Source organism: Phascolarctos cinereus, unplaced genomic scaffold (assembly GCF_003287225.1).
Source record: "Phascolarctos cinereus isolate Bilbo 61053 unplaced genomic scaffold, phaCin_HiC Scaffold_1;HRSCAF=81, whole genome shotgun sequence".
Lineage (NCBI taxonomy): Eukaryota > Metazoa > Chordata > Mammalia > Diprotodontia > Phascolarctidae > Phascolarctos > Phascolarctos cinereus.
In genome coordinates this window covers 162,111,868-162,125,485 of record NW_027555514.1, presented here as the reverse complement: position 1 = coordinate 162,125,485, position 13,618 = coordinate 162,111,868, and the positions used below count along the sequence as shown (strand labels likewise).

The following is a 13,618-nucleotide window of genomic DNA, read 5'->3' as shown; positions in this document are numbered from 1 at the left end:
GAATGTGTGATTAATACTTACACTCATACCACTGAATCATGTTTGTATGTTTCTATACATGTGATCATATCTCAGTTTTTTAATATGCCTACCCAATATGTTGCCCTAAAAAGGATTCTCAAATTCAATCTGTCTTTTAACGTGTTTATTACTCAGGATCATAATTCTTTATCACTAAGAATAGTGTTCGCGGACACCTGATCTTATTTTGTCTTTCCTTTCTTGCTCAAGGTTTTAATGTCCGTCTAAGTGGGCAAGATGTTGGTCGTGGAACCTTCAGCCAGAGGCATGCAATGATTGTTTGCCAGAAAACAGATGACACATATATCCCTCTGAACCACATGGATCCTGATCAGAAGGGTTTCCTAGAAGTATGATGTTTCAGCTGTCTGGTCTAAAGATAAGCTTGTAAATTGTAGATGGAGGAAAACAGGGTACTAGGAAGGAGGATGGTCTAAATTATATAATTTTTAATCCTGTAAATCAAAAGGACATGTTCTGATAGCTAAAAAAATTCTCTTTCATACAAAGAACTCAATTTGTACAATATGTCACCATCTTGTGTGGGATGTTTACAGCCATCTATAATTTTTTCGGTCCACCTTAACTACCTTAAAATCACTTCTAAAAGTCCAGTTCTTACCTCAAACCTTTTCTTTCCAATATGTAATGGAATAGTCCTGATTGCCCTTTCTATTTGTAAGCAACCAGTGTGAATTAAGTATCTGTTCCCTTGGATGAGTTGGTAATTACATATATCTTTGCGGAGATTAGCAAACATGACATGCAAAAAAAAGTGTACTATGCGTTTTGGAAGATTTAACAGAAATAAATGACATAGCCTCTTCCCTTAGGGACTTTACAGTTGATGAGACAACATATATACACTGTAGTACTAGTAATACCACCAGTACCATGGTCTTTGCTGTGTATCCCGGCTAGATTTTTTTCTCCTAAAAGGAAGCTATTCATGCGATTTCATTGGTTTGGGGTTTAAGGCTTGAGCCATAACATGGCTTCCCGATTGCCTAAGCATAAAAGAAGCCAACCCATAAGTTATTTAGTCCAATGCCTGGCATATAGTAGGTGCTTAATAAATGTTTATTGGATTGATTCGAGTTAGTGCCCCTCAAACTGGGTGGTACAGTTACCACCCTGCTGTACAATTACCACACCCTGCTGACCAAACCTGCTTCTGTAGTTAGATGAGGGGGATATGACTATCTAAACCAGTACTTGATCCTTCATGGGTATCCTTTCCATGCTTATGACTAAGTAAACTTTCTTTACTTAACTATTAGAGGATCTTTGAGAGGTATATTCTGTTCCAGTCTCAAATGTGAACAACCAGACCTTCCTAAATTAGGCCTGTCCATCAACATACATGAATATTGTTGTTCATATGTTATTAGATGCCTATGCTTATGCTAAGGATACAAATTCAAGTAAAACAATTTCTGTCCTCATGGAATTTACAATGCCAGAGGAGACAACATGTACTATATATAAGCATATACGAGGTGTTTTTTGAGGAGGGTACCAGCATCTAGAGATTATAAAAGGCTTCATGTCCCAAGTGACTCTCAGGCTGTGTCTTAAGAGGAACCAGAGGTCTAAGTGAAACATGGCGCAATACAAATTGAATTCACAATTGTTCAGGGAATGTAAGTCATGAGAGTGAGGTGGCATACAGGTGCATATTGAGCAGATTCTTTTAAGTCGTGATGGACCTGTGCCATAAAAACCCTTCTGCCCTCACTTAGAGCATTCTCCATGAACTTAAAAATTCTAGCTCTTCAATTTCCAAATACCAGTTTGATGTTGGAATTATAGATGTTTAATCAAGAGTAGTCTTTTGTTTTATGATTTCCCAGACTTTGTTACAGTTATAGTAGCCCAAGAGCTGCTGTACAGTGTTTGTCCTTGCACAAAGCAGATAATATCCCCAACAAAGCAGATAATATCCGCATTGCTTACCTCTTATCTTCTTTCCTTCCCACCTCCCTTGGCCTACTAGTTAATAGCAGCTTCCTAACTGAGAGTAGTCTGAAGGAGGATGCAAAGCCTTCCTTTTGAGCCTCTTCTCCTCAGATGGTTCCTGTCTTTTGTAATATTCTAGAAAGAAAATGTTTAACCCCTGCCGTGTGACCCTTTGTCTCTCACCTCTTCCTCTGTTTATTTTTACCGAGTTAGGTAAGCAATAGTCCTCTGTCAGAAGAGGCGGTACTGGGATTTGAATATGGAATGAGCATTGAAAGCCCCAAGTTACTGCCCATCTGGGAGGCTCAGTTTGGTGATTTCTTCAATGGAGCCCAGATTATATTTGACACATTCATCTCTGGAGGTTAGTAGTAGCACTGGCATTTTCTCAATACCTTCTGGATGTATGGCACTGTGCCAAGCACTAGCAAGAAATTTTCTTTAATCATTCTTTAAAATGGATATACATTTACTTTGTAAATACTATTTCCTGGAGCAGAAAATAGCACTATAAACTATTCATACTTCCACATGCCCTGTTGCCATTTTCCATAAATTAGGATTAAGGACTTTGTGCATCAGATGGTTGAGAGTTTATTTTTAATCCTTAATTGAAAGATATACTGTTGGTCCTTCTATATACTATTCCATATTTCTCGCATTTGCTTGTTACTTGGATGTGAATAAATCACTGTATCTCATAGTATTGCTTTCCTTGCTTTATACTATAACTAGCCCTTCATTATCCACTCTAGTGGAGAGATACATTAATGTGAATAACTGAAAACTGCACAAAATTGACCCCATGGGTTTGAGGTTATGGCCAGCCACCTAAGAAATCCTGCAGTGAAGAACTTTTAAGCATATTAACTCATGGAAAAATGAGAATTCTTCTTTGGGGGAACTAGAGCCTCAGTTTCTTCATCTGTAAAATGAAAGGGTTAGGCTATGTCACCTCTAAGGTTCCTCCCAGCTCTAAAGTCTATGATCCTATGAAATGCACGCCTGTGGAACAACAGACCAGATGCCCAGATGCATTAGTCCTGGTGGAGTGGAAGGGAAGACTGAGAATTGGGACTGTTCCTTGTGGTAAAGTTTCTCTACTCATTTGCTTCAGTGCCCCAAGTAAGTTCTTGCTAATCCTAATCTATTGTGAGGACTATCCTCAGTCTTCTGGCAGCATGGTGATTGGCAGTGCCACTGAGTTATCATATCATGGTCACTCCCCATGTTCCCCATGTAATCTCCCAGCTTGTGGGGGGCGTGGCTGCAAATGCAATGGGTAACAGTTTCTGAGGCACATGTATTTAAGTAATAATGTGGATAATTAGTCATTGATTATTTAGATCAATATATGTAGTAAGTATAATTATACAACATGCCTTCTAACATACATATATACATATATGTGTGTATTTATATATAAAAATTTTGCCCAAACTTGTAATTTCATTAGTGTAGAGAGCTCCCATTCAGAAATTTCCTCTACCAATATGGATAGGTACTTTCTATCTATAGGTACCCTGTGCCCAGGGTTACACAGTCAGCATGTGTCAGAGATAGGTTTTAACCCCAGGTTTTCCTCAGGTCAGCTCTTTCTCCTCTCTATCCTGCTACCTCTCATGTACTATATATACCATATAAATGTTGGGGTTATTTGACAAGAATCACCCAGAATTGGCAAGCATATACAACTTGTCATATATATCACTGGAAGGAATACCTAAATTGATTAAAAATCACAGATGCATGTGAATGTTGAGACAGGGCACATACCTGCCAGCAGTAATCAAGGTACATTACAGCTAATTCAAAGTGTCTAACCCTATTTCAGTCAGCTATATGGAATAGTAAATAGAGCTCTTGGCCTGGAGTCAGGAAGACCTGAGTTCAAGTCCAGGCTCACACAGTTATTATCTGGGTAACTCTGAAGAAATCACTTAACCTCTGTCTGCCTCAGTTTCCTTATCAGGAAAATGGGGATAATACTAGCACCTACCTCATGGGGTTGTTATGAAGGTCAAACAACTTAAAATATACACTCTATGGAAGTTAGTGTTTTAGCATTTGCAAACCTTAAAGTACTATATAAATGTCAGCTGTTGGCTATTACTAATATTTTAGATTCTTTCTACTTAAGAACAAAGAAGGTTGTTTTCACTTGGCATAAGAGCTATGTATGAACTTTCCAACTGGTGGAATAATTTCCCTTGTTCCAGAAACAAGCATGTTCACCTTTGGATTTTGTTTGTAGTTGACTAGGTTCAGTTCCCCATTCTCTTTCCTCCTTGGGATTGTTAGTTGGCACCTCTACCAATTAGACTATTTTTATTAAGCTGCCATAGTACTGAGTGAATTTAGGATCATTCAGTTAAACTAGACCACTACTTAAATTGCTATTTTAATCAACTAAAATAATATTGCTTGCTAGGGGTTGAGGGGTTCCATTATCCACATCCATGTGCACCTGTGTTCTGCCGAGTCCATTTCTCCTTTCCTATATCTTTCCCAGGTGAATCCAAGTGGCTTCTTCAGAGTGGCATTGTAATTCTCCTTCCACATGGTTATGATGGGGCTGGACCAGACCATTCTTCCTGTAGAATGGAGCGTTTCCTACAGGTAGGTTTGAATGTGGATACATGCCAAAAACAAAGAAAAATTACTAAGAGCTGCTTTTTCTCATAATAATTTTTGTTTCAATTTTGAAAGATCTTAGAATACTGACAGGTCCAGCAGACTGAAAATGAAACATGCTACCTACCTGCCAGAGAAATGCAGAGGGAGTCATTTTCAGGCATGACCAAGTGGGAATTTGTTTTACTTGAACTGTGCATGTTTATGATGAAGGTTATGTTTTTCTCTTTTTTTGTCATTGTTGTTTAGTTGGAGAGGGTCAGTGAGAGGAATTAGATTATAAATGCATGCAAAAATAAATATTTTAAAAATTAACATATCAACATAAATATAAATAAGCAGAATATATATTATATAAATGTTATATATATTTAAATATATCAGGATGTTAGCATAAGGAAGCTTTGAAGTAGGTAGAGCTACTTCCTGCAGATGGCATAAGACATCCAGTGCAGTGAGAATACTTTGCCAGGGGAGATTCTGAGATTCATTAGTTTAGTATTGTTGCAGCTTGAATGCCTTAGGTTAATACAATGTGCAATGCAAGATCTTCAGACCCTTTTTGGTTGACTAGTTTGAGGTGACCCAAATCATGTTTCCCTTGCTCAGACTATTTTTCAGCCAAGGAAAGGACAAAGAAAGTTGTCTTGGAAACCTAATGTAAAACTAGAATAAAGCAGCTGAAGACAAGAGACCACCACGTGATAGCTCATGTTTATGAAGCACTTGGAGGTTTACAAGACATTTTTCTTTAAATATATGAAAATATGATTAATATGGAAAGTCAGTTTGAACATCTCTGGCTTTTTCAAACACATAACTGTTTGTAATCGCATGATTTTTTTCTCCTCATATTTTTGTGCTGATTGCCATCCTTTTTTATTAAATTTTTAACTGTATTGAAGATACTCATCCTCATTTGGCTAAAGACTCACCCACAGTAAAAGAGGTGGTCTGTGGCAATCTAGAGCATCTCAATAGGCAAGGCAGCTTTTCCTCCCCAAATTGAGCACTTTGTTTTTATTCATTTATTCTATTTTTTTTTCAGTTAACATTTTTTTCTTTCTCACCTCCCCCTCTACCTTGGAGGGAAAAACAGAAAAACCAAACCCTTGTTAATGAAAAGTTATAGTCAAGCTAAACAAATTCTCACACATTGGCCATGTCCAAATATGTATCTCATTGTGTCTATCACCTCTCACAGGACGTAAGTAGCATTCATCACTGTTTTTTTGGAATAGGAGTTTGTCATTGCATTGATCAGAATTCTTAAGTCTTTCAAAGTTGTTCATTTTTATAATATCGTCATTGTAATACAGATTGTTCCCCTAGTTCTACTCATTTCATTCTGCATCAGTTCACATAAATCTTCTCAGGTGAAACCATCCTTTTTGTTATTTCTTATGGCACAACAGTGTCCCTTTGTACTCATATACTATAGTCTATATTCCAGTTGATGGGTACCCCTTTGTTTTTCAGTTCTTTGCCACCACAAAAAGAGGTGTTATAACTATTTTTGTACATATGAATTCTTCTTTTCTTTCTTTGATCCCTTTGGAGCATAGGCCTAGTGGTGCTACCACAGGGTCAAAGGGTATTGCACAGTTTAATAACTTTAGGGGCATAGTTCCAAAATGTTTCCAAAATGGCTATCCCAATTCATACTTCCACTAAAAGTCTGTTAATGTGCCTGTTTTTCTCTCGCACCCCACCATCATTTGTCGTTTTCCTTTTTTGTCAACTTTGCTGATCTGATAGGTATGAGGTAGAACTTCAGAGTTGCTTTAATAGTCATTTTTCTAATTGTTAGTGATTTAGAACATTTTTTCATATGGCTATTGATTGGTATCTTGGATTTCTTCCTTTGAGAATTGCCTGTTCCTGTCCTATGACAACTTATCAGTTGAGGATTGAGAGCCCTATGTTTTGAGTCAGAGGACTTATGTTCTAATATTGCTCTTGATACTATTTCTATGACATTGGACAAGTCACTGAAATTCCTCATCTCTGAAATGAAGATGTTGGACTTGATGGCTTCTCAAGTTCCTTTCATCTCCACATCTGTGATTCTATGATATGACCTTTTCCTTTCATTTATACTTGTCCCATCCAGAAAAGTGCTACTTAAAGAGAAAAGCCCTTAGTCAAAGAGTTACAGCATTCTGTATTTATGAAAGTGTCACCGTTTGTATGTTAGTGGAGTGGATAAGTAAGAAGTTAATTTTCAAAATGACCAATAACTTTGAAATGTTTGCTTTTAAGATTTTCCTTTCTTTCAAGTTTCATTTTTTGGCTATGAGCAATCAATTGGGCTGCCCAGCTTACTTTTATGGTGTCTTCTCACAAGACTGGAGATACACTAAAACGTCAATAAAATACTCTTTAACATTTTAGCCAAGCCTGCTCAGTGAGAATTGCCAGAGTTCACTGATAGCCAAACATTTCACTGTTGGCCTTGCAGTTGTAAGTCAGGGTAGTTGGGAGAAAGAGAAATGAAAGGAGGTGAGGAGAGACAACTGGGTAGAGAAAGAATGGTGAGTGCTCTCCCATTCTCATGTTATGACATCATAACTAATTTCAAATGGCCGTTTAACTATATGGAAAAAAATTTTCACTCTTTTTACCCTTACCCTCCTCCCTCCTCCTACAAAGCAGTGAGTGACTAAATGAGAGGAAACAATGAGAATGAGTACATGGGGGGGGGTGTCCGTTTTCCAAAGATAAAGTAGGTCTGCTTTGTATGGCCTGTTAACAAAGCCCTTGTGTCAGTTTATTTTTTTCACTTCTTAGTTATTAGATGACATAAAGATTGAAGAATATGATAGACTTTGGATTTCCTAAAAGTAGATTAAGGTCTGTGGTCTCGGATAACTTGAAGGACATGTACAATGGAGGACTTTGTTTGAAGAAGGTTAACTTAATACTTTTAAAATGATCCTTATGATTTAAGGTCTTGACTTCTTTCCTTTTTATTTACCACTTTATTTTTATTTACATGCTTTAAACTAGTGTTCTCTCCTTTAAGTGTCCCAAAGTAATTAGGAAAGCCCCAAGGCTATCTACATATCTGAATATAATTTGCATATACCTTTTATACACTGGACATATTATTCTTAGGCAGTTTTAAAGTTTAATTAGACTTATGTTATCATCTGTGTACTTTTTTCATTTTCTTTTTGTCCTTTTATAATTTATACTGTCTTAGACACAAAACAGGAAAGAGGAGATAGATGTGCAGATCTAGGAGAAATTAGGAAGGACCATAAAGAATCTTAATTAAGGCAGTGAATGCCTTACATTTGGGGGCTACATTTTGAAAAACAGTTCTTTAGATCATTATCAGCTTCTCTTTTCAGGCATCATTCCATATTATGGGAGGAAAAGAGAGATATCATTTCCCTTTTTTTTTTAATTGAATTGCTGTTGAAAAGGATGATGCAGCAGTTTTTCATTTTCCCATTTTTCTTTTTTTTCTTCACCTCTCAGATGTGTGACAGTGTGGAAGAAGGCGTGGATGGAGATAATGTCAACATGTTTGTGGTGCACCCGACTACCCCAGCCCAATATTTCCACTTGCTCCGAAGACAGATGATTCGAAACTTCAGGAAACCCCTCATTGTTGCTTCTCCAAAAATGCTACTCAGATTCCCTGTAAGTAGGGAAAAATCTAGCTAAACCCATCTCTGTTGTTTCTTTACAATTAATGGCACCTTCTGTTATTCTCTTTCTCAAAGCCAGTTCATTTTCTGAAGGATTTCTAAAGCTCTTCAGAATTGTCCAGCTGCTTTCATTTCTTTATGCAAGCATGGAAATACACTTAGTTTTCATTTATTCTTTGTAATGACAAAGAGGGAGATAAGATCAGTCTGGATAGTACTAATGTGGTTAGTACTGGTTAACCACTAGGAGTAGTTAACTAACTGCTTTAAGAAACTGCTGGCAGAATTCTAATTCATGCATATGGTAAGTGGGTGAATTGATCTATTGATTTTTAATATACTAGTAACAAACTTGGAGTATATTGAAGTAAGTAGGTGGTATTGTGAACCTCCTTCAGGTGAGTTTATATGTTTTAGACTGGAACCCAACTACACAGGTAGAATCTTGTTTTAGTAAGCAGAGATGTTATAACAAAGGACGCTTATTGCTATATGAATTCACATTCAAATACAAATTGATTGATAGCCCTTTTACCTCTCAGAGATAATAAGTGCATTCTGAACAGGATATTCTTGTTCAACAAAATTTTAAGTTAGTGGAAAATCAAGTGTAGCAGAAAATTTCAGACAATATCAGGGATAGTGTTTTTGTTTAAGGTAGCCAGCATATAAGACAGGCTGGACCTAGAGTCTGCTTTTCCATGATGGCCCTGTTTGCATTTTCTTCTCTTTCACTTATGAGCCTCCTGGTTCTCTGAAAGTGCCACACTTTTCCCCAGAACTTCCCATGGAATCAAAAGTAAGGGATGTTGCAATGGTGCTTATGAGAAGACATGGCAGGAGATGGGAAAGAAGTGGCAGCTATTTGTGTAGATACGATTTTTCTACTTTGGGGACTGAAGTTGATGCTTAGGTGCCACCATGAATAGAACATGCACTTGAATTATTTCATCAATACTGGTAAGGCATTTAAGTCCTTCCTACATTTTTTCACTCACAGCACCTGTGCCCAACCAAATGCTTTTTCAGATGATTGATTGAGATTAGAGGAATGGTATTTGACCAGAAAAGAGAGCAAAGCTAATTAGGTCATCTAGGGATCAAATTCCCTGCTTATGGAAATAGTGTGGAAAGGACATGTCAGTGATGCCTTGCACAAAACAAAGATGATTATCCTCAGACCTTCCCATAACTATTGGTGCAATCAGAAATCTACTGGAAGGTGAAGTTAATTTGTGAGTAATTGTGCTGCTATTTCCAACATAGGAAGGGCACCATTTAGTTAGCTTATTTATGGGAAAGGAAAGCTAATTAACATTGTGCTGATGGGCATAAGACTGGCTGTTATTATACCATTGTCTTTGGGCTAATCAGGATTATATGTTAAGGGAGAAATCGTTCATGGTAAGCCTTTAGAAAACAGAGAAGAGTCCAGATCCAGTGTTCTTCTGGACCAAGTGTTTTCTCTTGTGTGTGTTCTATGGGCTGTATCCTGAGGGATAGGTGGTGATGGAGCAGTTTGGTTGTTCTTGGTACCTTTCTTGGATGTGGGGTTCAACCCACTGAAAGGAGGAGTTTGTGGTAGTAGAGAGCGAGCCTAGGTTGCATATCTGACAAAGCTCGCCAAGACTTCATTAATAGTGCTATTTTGAAAGCCCCAGTTTGTAACATAGCCTTGTCTTCCTTAGTACAGACACTTTTGGCTATATTGTTATGATTGGGTCACAGACATTTTATTGTAGAAATATTCTTATATTTAGGAGTATCCCAGAGCTAGCTAGCATCAGCTCAGGAGCTAGCTGCTAGTGAGTATTTACACATTGGAAATCAGCAAATATTATAAGTCAGGGTTTGGCTTATTGCTTTGTTGATTGTCTAGATTTAAGAAAGTGATGGAAAAAATGTTAATAATGCAGATTAAACATAAAATTATGCCATGTTCACATTTTTCCCCTGGGAGCTAGATGGTAAACATTTCCCAGCACACCATTGCTTGTATTCTTTCCATGTTAGCTGGTTGAGGTTTCATTTGAATTTAAAGCTCAGAGATTTGAAAATTAGAATGAAAATTCAATTTGAATTCTCTTTATATCAAAAGCATCTTCAGTTTATTCTAACATAACCGGTACTGCTTTCTTTTTCCTCTTTAGGCAGCTGTTTCGAGTTTTCAAGAAATGGCACCAAGGACAACATTCAGACCTGTCATTGGTGATTCTTCTGTAGATCCTAAAAAGTAATTTGATTTCTATATTATCTGTAATAGTATTTTAATGAGCAAGAAAACAAGTGCAGGGTAAGGAATCAAGGTTTGGTAAGAGAGTTGTGTGTGTGTGTGTGTGTGTGTGTGTGTGTGTGCTTTAAATTTATTGTGAAAAAGAAGTCTGCTATCCTTAAAGAGTCTGTTAACAAAACAAATGAATAAAGTTTCTGCTTTTTCCTATGCTTTTTTACTGTTACCACCTAAAGGGACAAGCATTTTGGAGGAGTTAATTAAAATAGGATGTAAAGAGTGAAATTACAGTGGAACTCTTTTGTAACACCAGTGTTGTTACATAGGATTAACTCCTTTGTAATAAGCTAACAATTTGATGTTGGTCTTTTGTTTTATGCAATTGTTATGTTTTCCGGGCCAGGAGTAATAATTTGTGTTATACTAGGATTCTATTGTAATTTCACTTTTGTAGGATATGCAACAAATCCAAGAGCTTTTTCTAATTTAGGGGTGTTGGGGAAGGGGGAATATGCATTAAACTATTCACATAAATATGTGCTTAAGTAAATTTTTATCATAAACATGCAAGCGAAGAATGCTTATATAGTAAGTACTGGGGGTAAAAAAAAACAAGACAAAGCTCACATTCCAATAGCTAGTGCTTTTAATTACTAATATATAGTACTTTTAATAAGAACTCTTTGTACCATATGTACAAAGTATTTTATAAGTACTTTAATAAATTTTCTTTGCTAAAAGGATATGCACCTTTCATAGCTTGCACAGAAGTCACCACCTCACTCCCCTTCCCCACTTTCTTTTAGGAATAGAAATTGAAAGTCAGACTCAGCTGTGCCCATGAACTAAACTGTTTAGATCAAAGATTTTTAACTTCTTTTGTGTCATAGATTGCTTTGACCTCTGGTGAAGCCTATGGACCCCTTTTCAGAATAATGTATTTAAGCGTATAAAATAAAAAACAGAGTTATAAAGAAAACCAATTATATTGAAATAAATAGGTAATTTTTTCCTGCTAAGTACATGAACCCCTTGAAATCTGAACTCCCCAATTGAGAACGTCTTCTAGATAGAATCTGGTCATCTAGCTCTCATTATTACTTACTGGTGTTTGTAGGGTACTAGAAATCAGGCCAAAAAAGCCTTTCCCCCATGCACACCCTACACAGACACCACGACACCCATACAGGGGTCAGAGATTCAAGGCTAGCACCCTGGTGCCAGGGGCTCCTAGCTTCTGCACTTTCCCACACTTGTTCTGCTTTGAGGCACAGCAGGGAAGGAAACACACTTGAGACAAGTTCTGCCTCTCCCACTGTACTTAACATCTCCAGCCCCCAGTACAGTTTTCACTCCCCTTTGTCACAAAACCCAAAGCTCTTCTGCCTTCTTGGGAATCGTAATCTGTCCCTTTCCCGCTTCTCCCACAATGCAGGAGGTAGAGAAGTGAGGAACAGTGGAGGACTCGTACCTCCTTCTCCCACCTAGGCAGCATTCTAGTCTCCTGATAGAAAGGCCTTTTAAGATAGCAGGTAATCAGTGCCTAGAGGAGGGAAGTGTAAATAATGAAGACCCCAAAAATGTAACTGAGTATATGGTAATAAGTGAGCCCATTTGAATCTGATCTTACTGTTTTACTAACTAAATATTTCCGTCTTTTTTGGCTTCCTCTAAAAGGATATGATTTATGTATACTTTGATCTATAGTCAATCAGTTAAGAAGCAGTTATTCAGTACTTACTAATGTGCCAGGCACTGTGTTAAGTGCTGGGAATGCAAAGAAAGGCATCCCCAGGGACTCATTCTCCTGCAAGAGACAATCTGCAAACTATGTACAAACAAGATAGATTGGAAGTAATCCTAGAGGAAGCTCTTCTGTAGTAAATCTTAAATTGTTGGGAGAATTTCTTAATTAAAAACATAACAAAAATATACACAATGGCTACAATAATATTAATCAAATCAACATGGGGAAATGGTAACTGTTTACCCTAACAGTCAATATTAGCACCAAACTGTCAAAGACAAGGAACACAGCCCTTCTTTCTGTTAACAACGATAAACTGTTGTTGGTTTTTTTTGAGGGGGATATATTTTGTAGGAGGTTTTTCTTTGGTGTTTTGGGGAAGTGTCTGCTGTGTCAAAACAAATTGTGTCAACACATTTAACAAAAAAAAACCCAGTAAAATTTAGGCGAATTGCATGTATTTGTATCTAGAAATAGATTTTGACTCTTACACTCCTCTCTCCCCACCTTCCCTTTTCCTCTTTCTACCCAACAGTGTTAAGAGTGTAGTCTTCTGCTCAGGTAAACATTTCTATGCTTTGGTGAAGCAAAGAGAAACTTTAGGGAAGAAGAAAGATGACTCTGCTATCATCCGAATAGAAGAACTCTGCCCTTTCCCACTGGAAGCATTACAGCAAGAGTTGAGCAAATACAAAAATGCCAAAGGTAAAGGATCTTGGGAGCAAATTTGCTGGAAGAGCTGTCTGACTTCAAGTTACTTTCATTGCCCTATATGCCACTTCATTCCCTTTTATTGTTGTGTTAAAATGAAGATTAATCTTTCTAGGATATCTAAAAGTATTTCCTGGATGCCTAGATCCCAAAGATAATATAAAGTACTTTCCATTTGCCACTTAAATTATATTTGCCAGGGATATGATGATGATTTTAAGCATAGTACCTCACCCATCCAGAAAAATTAACTTTTTCAAAATAGTAACATTAGGTTACACAGATATGGCTACACTCGCCTATATTTGTGACATGGTGGCAGTAGAATTAAAACATAATAACACCTTGCCTCTAATACACACCCTGCAGTCGCTGTTTCAAATCTTCTATTTTTTCTCAAGCCTCCCACACCACCCTCTGCCCACTCCCCTTCATCAGAGAACTTTATCTCCTGCTTTACTGAAGAAAAGAGACTATTTGCCATGAATCCTCTCTTTTTACCTAGTCCCTCAAAACCCTATTACATTGTCCAGAATTCTCTCCTCCTTTGCTACATACTGTCTTTGATGATACTTCTCCTTGCTAAGGCCAGCCTCTCCACTTTTAATCCCCTCCTTTCTTGCCATTCCCAGGATTGTCCTTTTGATATTCCCCTTT

The 13,618-nt window shown here is 37.3% G+C and overlaps 1 protein-coding gene across 3 annotated transcripts in view; it reads left to right on the top strand.

Annotated features, from left to right (window-relative positions):
* Positions 1 to 13,618, top strand: part of DHTKD1 (dehydrogenase E1 and transketolase domain containing 1) — a 75,521-nt gene that overhangs the window by 55,656 nt on the left and 6,247 nt on the right. For all 3 annotated transcript variants that reach the window (XM_020999686.2, XM_020999684.2, XM_020999685.2), the window contains 6 exons: positions 232 to 371; positions 2,194 to 2,344; positions 4,493 to 4,599; positions 8,101 to 8,265; positions 10,424 to 10,506; positions 12,786 to 12,955. In XM_020999686.2, the coding sequence (XP_020855345.1) occupies positions 232 to 371; positions 2,194 to 2,344; positions 4,493 to 4,599; positions 8,101 to 8,265; positions 10,424 to 10,506; positions 12,786 to 12,955 (816 nt within the window). The remainder of the gene's footprint in view (positions 1 to 231; positions 372 to 2,193; positions 2,345 to 4,492; positions 4,600 to 8,100; positions 8,266 to 10,423; positions 10,507 to 12,785; positions 12,956 to 13,618) is intronic.